This window comes from Palaemon carinicauda, chromosome 14, assembly GCF_036898095.1.
Source record: "Palaemon carinicauda isolate YSFRI2023 chromosome 14, ASM3689809v2, whole genome shotgun sequence".
Lineage (NCBI taxonomy): Eukaryota > Metazoa > Arthropoda > Malacostraca > Decapoda > Palaemonidae > Palaemon > Palaemon carinicauda.
In genome coordinates this window covers 14,564,760-14,574,759 of record NC_090738.1, presented here as the reverse complement: position 1 = coordinate 14,574,759, position 10,000 = coordinate 14,564,760, and the positions used below count along the sequence as shown (strand labels likewise).

Here is a 10,000-nt window from a genome sequence, read left to right as displayed (position 1 = left end):
ACTGAAGGCGTCTACTTGCTCAAAATTATATAAAAGATAGTTTCTGTGTACATCTGAAGGGGTCTACTTGTTCGAAATCATGGAAAAAAATGTGTTTCTGCAGACACGCTGAAGAGGTCTACTTGCTGAAAAGCATAAAAAGAGATTGTGCTTCTGTGGACACACTGAAGGGGTCTACTTCTTCAAAAGCATATAAAAGAGTGTGTTTCTACAGACACACTGAAGGGGTGTATTTGTTCAAAAGCATGAAAAAAGATTGTGTTTCTGCGGACACACTGAAGGGGTCTACTTGTTCAAAACTATGAAAACAATTGTGTTTCTGTGGACATACTGAAGGGGTCTACTTGAATAAAATCATAAAAAAATGGTTTCTGCAGACACGCTGAAGCGGTCTAGGTGTTCAAAAGCATTAAAAAAGATTGCTTTTCTGCGGACACACTTAAGGAGTCTACTTATTCAAAAGCATGAAAAAGATTGTGTTTCTTCGAACACACTGAAGGGGTCTACTTGTCCAAAACATGAAAAAGATTTTGTTTCTGCAGACACACTGAACGGGTCTACTTGTTCGCAAGTATAAAAAAGATTGTGTTTCTGCGGATACACTAAAGGGGTCTATTTTTTCAAAAGCATATAAGAGAGTATGTTTCTGCAGACACACTGAATTGTCTACTTGTTCCAAAGCATTAAAAAAAATAAATTGTTTCTGCAGACACACTGAATGGGCATGCTTGTTCAAAGGCATAAAAAAGATGATGTTTCTGCAGACACACTGAAGGGGTCTACTTGTTCAAAAGCATAAAAAAGATTGTTTCTGCAGAAACGCTGAAGGGGTCTTCTTGTTCAAAAGCATAACAAAATTTTATGTTTCTGCGGACACGCTGAAGAGGCCTACTTGTTCTAAAGCATAAAAGATTATGTTTCTAGGGACACACTGAAGGGGTCTATTTGTTCAAAAGCATAAAAAGATTATGTTTCTATGGATACACTGAAGGGGTCTACTTGTTCAAAAGCATAAAAAGATTATGTTTCTATGGATACACTGAAGGGATTTACTTGTTCAAAAGCATAAAAAAAGATTATGTTTCTGATGACACACTGAAGGGGCGTACTTATTCAAAAGTATGAAAAAGATGGCTTCTGCAGCCACACTGAAGGGGTCTAGTTGTTCAAATGCTTAGACGCACTGAAAGGCTCTACTTGTCGGATGAAAAATAAACTTTTCTTAAGTTAAATATGTTCAGTATTTGTATTGTATTTTTATATTGAAAATCAGTGGTTTATAATTTAGAGGTGGGGAAATTTATGTATTCAAACAGCTGAGAAACACGCATCATGGAATTTTCAACATACATTTTAAGTTCTTCGATAATGTATATTTGACATTTGATGTGGAATACGCTGTGATTCTCTAAATACTTAAGAGTTTATATCTTTTAGGTCATGTACGGCACAGGGTTTCCATGTGTGATAGGACCAGGAAAACCGCCATTAAAGTAAATTAATTAAATATTCAGTTTCACTGGAAAAGAGTTTTGCAAAAACCAATTACAAAATTAAAAAGTTAGATGGGAATTGATAGAATGCAGAAATAAACTAATTTGGAGGTTAAAGCAAAGAATATTTGAATTCGGTGATTAGCTTTGAAAGCGGAAATAGAATGGTTGGATTTACCTGAATTCCATAGAAAATATTCCGATTTCATCCTCGGGTATTAACTCCATATTGTTATGGGGCGAAGAGTAATGTTGCTCATAGGCCAATTTTGGTCAACACTAGTATTGCTTCTCGTTATTAACCGATTCGATAAAATCGTTATGCTTAATCAAGTATTGATAATCATATAAATAAATTATCTCCCAGATTAATGATATCATTTTACAAGTAGTATACCTCTCTCTCTCTCTCTCTCTCTCTCTCTCTCTCTCTCTCTCTCTCTCTCTCTCTCTCTCTCTCTCTCTCTCTCTCTCGTTATTATTGTTGTTGAAGATTTTCTGGCCCTTTCTGGCAAGCACGGGCTATTGCAATCATGCAGCCCATATTCTCTCGATCGTGTCTGCATTCGCAAGCTCAAAATGGTGTCACTCAAAAGTAAAATCAAATGCATCCTTACCTCAGAACAGTTGTCTCCTTGGGACGAAGACCTTGAAAACGTAGGACTGATTGACCATCAGTTCAGCTAGCGTTAACTGACTAACAATCAGGAAGATAACGATCACTCTCACGGCTGAAGATGTCCGGATTTTTCTGAGGGAAAGGGATGCCTTTCATTTACGCTGATTTGTTGAAATTTATCTCACATATTGTGATTGATAAGTATTATTTGATTAAGCAATTAGTATCTATTATTATATAATTGTAAATAAAATCGTAGGCTTCCTTAAAGTGAGTCTGTTACAACAAATGCTTGCAATTCCGATTATCTTTGAATCCCAAATTTGAAGCCGCATATTTTTCTATCGAATAATTATGTATGATTTATTATATTAAAAATATTGCTTGGGCGATCTAATAACTAACCTCTTTGAACGTTCCTGGGAAGTTTGCCTTTGTACTGAAGCTAGCTTATTCCTCCCCTCCGTATCAGTAAACTGATAAGGGGCTGGTAAGTACGTGAGTGGGAGTGTGTGTGTGTGTGTGTGTGTGTGTGTGTGTGTGTGTGTGTGTGTGTGACATGCATATCCAGCCCAGGTAATTGACTTATCTTATCTCCGCTCACAAACTACGCTTGATTTTACCATAATCAGTGCCATTGTAAGGTTTTTTTTTTTATAAAGGGGCCCTCCTATGAGGTCATTGTGTCTAACAATCATAAAAGAAATATAATTAAATGCTGGATGAGGAAAACTAAGTTAATTTAATTAGCGTCTGTGTGAATAGGTTGAAACGAAGTTTGGGATTGCTCATTTTCTAGACACAAGTTGTTGGATGTGTTTTGTACAGTGCACATTGTTCGGTGACGGTTCGTTCTACCTTGTTGTTTCTTCAGTAGCTCTTCTAGAAGGACAATCCAAAGTCTAACCTTTGTTCGCTAGCCTTGGCTAGTGCCATAGCATCTGTACCAAGGTCTTTCACTTTATTGGGTTAGTTTTCTTGTTTGAGGGTACACTCAGGCACAGTATTCTATCTTTTGCCTTATATCTTTTTCTCCCCGGGCTATTTTTCCCTCTGGAGCCCTTGGGCTTATAGCAACCTGCTTTTCCAACTGGGGTTGTAGTTTAGATTATAATAATAATAATAATAATAATAATAATAATAATAATAATAATATTGATTTAAAGAAAGCGGTAGGGGGTGGGGACAGATTGAAGAATATCGGGAGCATGAAGGGAGAGAAGTGAAGTACACCACAGCTGTTGAGTGTCATCGTTCACAGTAACGAGGAAGTCGAGAGAGGGCCTTTTATCCCAGTTGCAACCTCTAGAATGACGAAGCCCTGCATGCCTTAGCGGTTCTCTTGCTATTGATTCAGTTTGTTTTAGTGGCAGGTGCTTTCTGTTCCAAGCTAATTTACAGGCCGTGTACCTTATTGGCCCAGTTATCGTGTATGGGGAATATATCACAATAAGGCGTCTTGTTTTGTAGATCGTCGGCTGGCACGGAGACGAGATGATCCGCTTCGTGAAAATAAATGTTGCGAGCGAAAAGATTCAGTTCTGCCTCATTTATTATGAAAAAAAAAAACTTCTAAAGGTTTATCAAATTAACGATTACAAGATTAAAGATTTAATATTGTGAAGCAAAATATTTATTCATTTATTTATTATTGTTATTTTTTTTTTTTTTTTTTGCATTTAATGCATGCTGTATAAACACGGCTGAAACATGTTTCTGAACTGAAATTAAGTTAATCTATAATTAAGTTTACTTAACAATTCTTTGTTGATTAATTCAATATTTTACGTTATGTTGAGTTTCAAAAGCCAAACCCGTTATTAAGGAGTCTTTCTCAAGAATGAGATTCCAGATCTTTTGATAAAATTATGTCATTGTAAAATGCACGAACATTTCAGGTGTAATCAAAGGATCACTAGCTAATATGACATCTGTCAAGCCAGGTATTATATTTAAACAATGATTGCTTTTGCTAATTTCATCGGCTCCGTCAGTCCTCTTAGGTTTTCGTATTTAAGCAGTAAATAATAACAGAGAAGAAACAAATAACGAGAAAAACAAAAGAAATCCTAAATGTCCTTCAAAATAGAGAGAAAAAACAGACCCACTGGTGTATCACATATTGCCAAGAGTACCCAAGAACACAGTACGGTATTCAAATAAGAAATTCTTATCGAGATGCGTTATAACAGAAAAGAAACAAGTAAATAATTACATAAAAAACATAGTCTAACGCTTCCACCTTCTGTCAGATTCATGAAGCGGTGCCAAAGAAATCATAAAAAGTTGTGTTAGCCCTGGTCGAGGGCCAAAATCGAGCACTAGGTGACACCTGCTTCCTTTCCGATTGCGACGCTAGAAAGAGAGGAAGAGGAGAGGAGGAAGAAGAGGAGAAGGAAGAGGAGGAGGAGGAGGAGGGGGAGGAAGGAAGAAGGAGGAGGGGGAGGAAGGAAGAAGGAGGAGAGTAGGTGGTTGAGGAGCAGAAACTGCAGCAGTGGTAGGAGCAGAGGGCTCCAGACCACTTGCCAAATATAGTGGCCTTCAGGTCTCGAGTGTAACTTATAGTTATGTCATTCGAACGCAACCTGTCAGACTTACCGCGTGTTTTGGGGGAATCCCGTGACTCAGCGTTTGAAGCGAAAGCATTTGTTTTTATAAGTTTTTGTTGTTATTGTTGTTCTAAAATGACCAAATGTTTGCTTTGGCTACGACGAATGTTACATTTGCCGTCGCTGTGTTTGAGTTCTAAATTTTATTATTCATCGGGCTTTTCTTCTTACGCTTGAATTTCGTGGATATTTTATTTTTTTAATTATATTATTTATGGTTTCAGTTTTTGCTTCAATGATAAAATGCTATGTTGATATTACAATACTATTTACTTTACTTATTTTAAACGGGTCTTTTTACGCTAATGTATAGATACTGTCATCAAATTAACATGTTAATATAAATATTATCAAAATATTACATTAGTATTTAATCTACAGATTTCTATTATTTTTATGCTAATATATATATATATATATATATATATATATAATATATATATATATATATATATATATATATATATATATATATATATATATATATATATACAGTGTCATCAAATTAACGTGTTTACTTGGTGTTATTTCCTTCATATCAAAAAAAATAAAAAATAAAAATTAGAATTTGATATAGATTTTTCATTAAATGAAATGTCAGCAAATTCTAACTCCTACACCATCACATGTCCCCTGCATCACAGACTATATTAAACGTACTTATACTTCCAGAAATTCAACAGTAAGCTATATGTCCTTATTACTACGAAGTCTATTGTTAATCTCTATCTGTAAAGTTTTTTTTTATTTTTATTTTCGGATTGGCAACTGTAACCTTCACGGCATTCGAAGTGTCCACGGCGCTTTGGCTCTTGACCACAAGACAAATGTTAATGCACAAGAAGAAGAAAGGTGACCTAAGGTGCACATGTGTGTCTGTGCGTGCGCACACTTACATGTGCAAGCAGTTATGCTCTCAAGCAGAGTGTATTCCCTATCTCTCTCTCTCTCTCTCTCTCTCTCTCTCTCTGGTGTGTGCCAAAAAACTGCTAACTTTTTGTTTTGTTGATAATGACGTTTTACGCATCTTGTTTTGAGAAAATTGTTATTACTATTTTTTTTTATATTCTTATTGTATATAACGTATAATAAGAAAACCAAAAGGAACAAGCTTCAAATCCTTTAATTACATTAACAGAAATTTCTAGAGGAAACTGCAAATAACCAAAGTTAATTCTTATTCTTTTTCACAAATGCCAATGCCTTGACTACTCGGTTATTCTTGCCTCCCTCAGAACCCGAATAAGAACCCAATGAAATCTCTCTCTCTCTCTCTCTCTCTCTCTCTCTCTCTCTCTCTCTCTCTCTCTCTCTCCAAGCGCGGGCAGGTCTCTATTTACCCTAGTTACTGCAAAGATATTTAGATTTTTTTGTCTCTTTTTCCTTCTTTCTGAAAAAGTGCCAAAGATTCAACTGAATGCTTAAGGATCGTGGTGGTGAATTTTTACAGTTTGTGTAGATAATGAGGACTTCGTTATAGGTGTTGAAAAAATTATTCTAGATTTTTCATTCAATTTCTATTGAGAAATATTTGTTCAGGATTTAAAGGTTACTTTAGATTAGTGGGAGATAGATTCTCTAGTTATTTATTTATGTATTTGTTTTAAGATTTATTTGAGACTTTGGTCAGAATTTTAAGATTGTTTAATCCATATATAAATGAAAAAAAATATAATTTAAATTTTCAGGTTGTTATAAAAAAGAAAAGGGTTAAAGATTCTAAGAACGAATGTAGCAATATATTAAGTCATTTGGAATTTATAAAATTACCTAAGAATTATAAGAACATTGATCACTACTAAGTAGTTTAGAGCTTTACGATGACATTTGATAATCAATTAGGAAATATAACTCAAATTGAGAGATATTTGCGAGATAACTTCTTGTAAGTATTTAAAAATATAATGTTCCATATATTTTCCATATAGAAAATATATTCACAAACTTCAAAATTCCGTCAAGTACAAACATTCAAATCTCTGCACACTTGAAGACAAGTGTTTTATGTTTCAATTTTAAAACCATGTAAAAGGCAATATAAAAATCCCTCGGAAGATCCATGTTTTAACAAGATTTATATGTAAACAAACGCACAAGTAAATATTCTGGGTATTTCATTTAAAACATAAAGCTGCTGTTACTGCTAATTCCGTACAATTTGGGTTAAAGGGGACAGGCAGTGCCAAGACATGATAATACGGTGCCAAGAACAGAGTCAGTCCCAAAGGGACATTTGGATACCCTGTTGTTTTGTCCTTCCATTCGACATTTTAACTGTAGATCGAGAAGGACAATATTTGAGTATTCCTTAATCAGTCTATTTAAATGTTTAAAGGTATAAAGGCCACTCATGAATGGCAGAGGGAAGGGACAGTGACATTGCCTCATCGAGCAAGACAATGCCTTAGAGACTGAGCATATTACATATGATCAGCGCTCAAACCCCCTCGCCACCCAAGCTAGGACCAAGGAGGGCCCGGCAATGGCTGCTAATGACTCAGCAGGTAGACCTGTAGGGTCCCCCAAACCCCCCGTCCTTTGCTCACAAGGATGGTGAGGTTGCAGCGACCAAAGGAACTAACGAGTTTGAGAGGGACTTGAACCCCTGTCTGGCCATCATCAGGCAAGGACGCTACCACCTGGACACCACCACCAAGGCAATGAATCAATACACAGAAACAATAACAGCTACGGTTGAGCATAGTTGTAAAAACGAGTGTGGTTTGGTAGGAGAACACTGCAGACACGAGAGAAAATTGTGAAAACAAAAGATTTTGTCTCTTCATCTCGGTGTTCAGTTTTATATACGCATCCACTCATATGTATCTAACTATTTATGCATGTATTTCTATCTTAGTACATGCTAGTTTGTAATTTTAAAAGCTATTTATGTTCATATATTTTCTACCAACATATTTCCTCTCCTCGTCGATTTCTCTACATATTATCTATCTTTTGTTTTCTCCTCCTTCTTTCTTTCCTTGAGACAAGGTTGCCCAAGGTCGCACTCAATTCATCAATGTTCAATACAACAGAGAGAGAGAGAGAGAGAGAGAGAGAGAGAGAGAGAGAGAGAGAGAGAGAGAGAGAGAGAGATTTAAAGTTTACAAGGTCGTATTTTCAAGATGAAATTGCCCATCAACTTGAGAGATATGGATGGAATCAATATCACGATTCTGTATGCTAGAGTCATCTCTGTTGGCTCCTTAATTAAAGTAACTTATCAAGGTCTCATTCATTTCTTGGAAGTCCACATCTTTTGTCACCTCTTGGCAGCTGTTTCTTATTTTCTCCAACGTCATTCTGACTTATTTTCTTCCATGTTTTGTTTTTCTGAGACCTACTGTATGTCCTCAATGTTTTCAAGAGGTGAGTCGGTCTTAAATGATCAGTCAGTGTAGTAATAAAGTCATGTGATTATCCTCTTTTTATGAGTTTGTCATTATTAACTGCATGTTAGACCATTTAGAAATATTACCAACTTTGTAGATTATTCTCTAAAACTGCTCTATTCAACATTATATATATATATATATATATATATATATATATATATATATATATATATATATATATATATATATATATATATATACAAATGCAGCTTTTTCTAGTCCACTGCAGGAGAAAGGTGTCAGACATGTCAATTCATGTCTGTGGTTGGCCAGTTTTCATCACCACGCTGGCCAGTACGGATTGGTAATGGTGGAAGATTTTCGTCTGATCGCTCACAGCAAACCAACCTAATATATATATATATATATATATATATATATATATATATATATATATATATATATATATATATTATATATGTATATATATACACATATATATACATACATACATATATATATATATATATATATATATATATATATATATATATATATATATATATACTCGCATACATATATATATATATATATATATATATATATATATATATATATATATATATATATATATATATATATATCGTTATCAGCTGCTGCTAGTCCACTGCAGGACAAAGGCCTCAAACATGTCCTTCCACACTCGTCGTCTGTTTATGGTCTTTCTGTGCCCGCAAATTTTCTTAGCTCGTCAGTTGTACTCTTCCTTTCCATGTTTCGTTTGCAACCTCTATGGTTCCAGTCTGTTATTCTTAATGCCCATCTATTATCTGTCATTGTAATTATATGTCCTGCTCATGTCCATTTTATTTTTTCTTACATGTTAGAATATCGTTTACTTTATTTTGCTCTCGTATCCATGTTGCTCTTTTTCTGTCTCTTAGTGTTATTCCTATCATTATTGTTTTCATAGATCTTTCAGTTATAACTGATTTATAATCTAAGGCTTTAGTAAAGCTCCAAGTTTCTGATGCAAAAGTTAATACTGGTACGACTATCTGATGAAATACTTTTTTTTTTGGTTCAAAGAAATTTGGTATTTTACTTTTCATAATCTCATTTTATTTACCAAAGGCTCTTCATCTCATGCTTGTCATGCTTATTCTTCTTTTAATTCTGGTTTCATGTCCTGGAAAAATACTTAATGTCTGACCTAAGTGTATATTCATTATTCATTATTAATTTGTATAGAATCGTCCATAACCTTTATTTGCTGCCTTTGTATTTTCATTGCTTTTATCTCTACATTCCTACATTTCTGTTTTCTTTACTCAAATCTTTTTTCACCTTTTGTGATTCCTCCCATGATTCACTATATAGAATTATGCCATCTGCAAATCTTAAGTTGTTACGGTATTCATCATTAATGTTAATTCCTACATTTTCCCAATCTAAATTTAGGTGAGATGGGGTCTCCCTGTCTAACTCATTTCTCAATCAAAATTTTCTCGCTATCTTTATGTAGTTTCAGGATTGCTTTACTTCCTATATGGATAGCTTCAAGTGTTCTAATATAAGAATGATCTATTCTTTGTGTTTTTAAGGCTTTCATTTCTGCTGAAGTTTTAACAGAAACAAATGCTTTCTCATATTTATAAATATCAAACATCGTGGTTTGTCGTACTCTGCTGATTTTTCAATTAGGTGGTTAATTATATTGATATGGTCGGTTGTTGAATATATTATCATTAAAGGGGTGAATCAAAATAGTAATAAAAAAAACAGTTACTGCTACATCCATCCTTTAATTGTTGCAATAAAAGTTTTACAACATTAATCACTGATTATGCTTACTCAAAAAGCTCATCAGTAATGTTTCGGTTTCTGGTTAGGAAGGGACTTCCTATCTAATAAGTCTCTCAGACGATCTAACCTAACCTAACC

General features: G+C 34.5%; 1 protein-coding gene across 2 annotated transcripts in view; it reads right to left on the bottom strand.

Annotated features, from left to right (window-relative positions):
* Window positions 1-2,534, bottom strand: part of l(1)G0469 (lethal (1) G0469) — a 153,792-nt gene extending 151,258 nt beyond the window's left edge. Inside the window, exons 1-2 of one of the 2 annotated variants that reach the window (XM_068386834.1) lie at window positions 2,518-2,534; window positions 2,111-2,244 (exon numbers count right to left, since the gene is read on the bottom strand). Coding sequence is in view for 1 of the 2 variants with exons in the window: in XM_068386831.1 (XP_068242932.1) it covers window positions 1,672-1,721 (50 nt within the window). In the remaining variant the exon portion in view is untranslated. Of the gene's footprint in view, window positions 1-1,671; window positions 1,790-2,110; window positions 2,245-2,517 lie in introns of those variants that run through there. The other variant, XM_068386831.1, reaches the window with a different exon arrangement.
* Window positions 2,535-10,000: the final 7,466 nt, after the last annotated feature.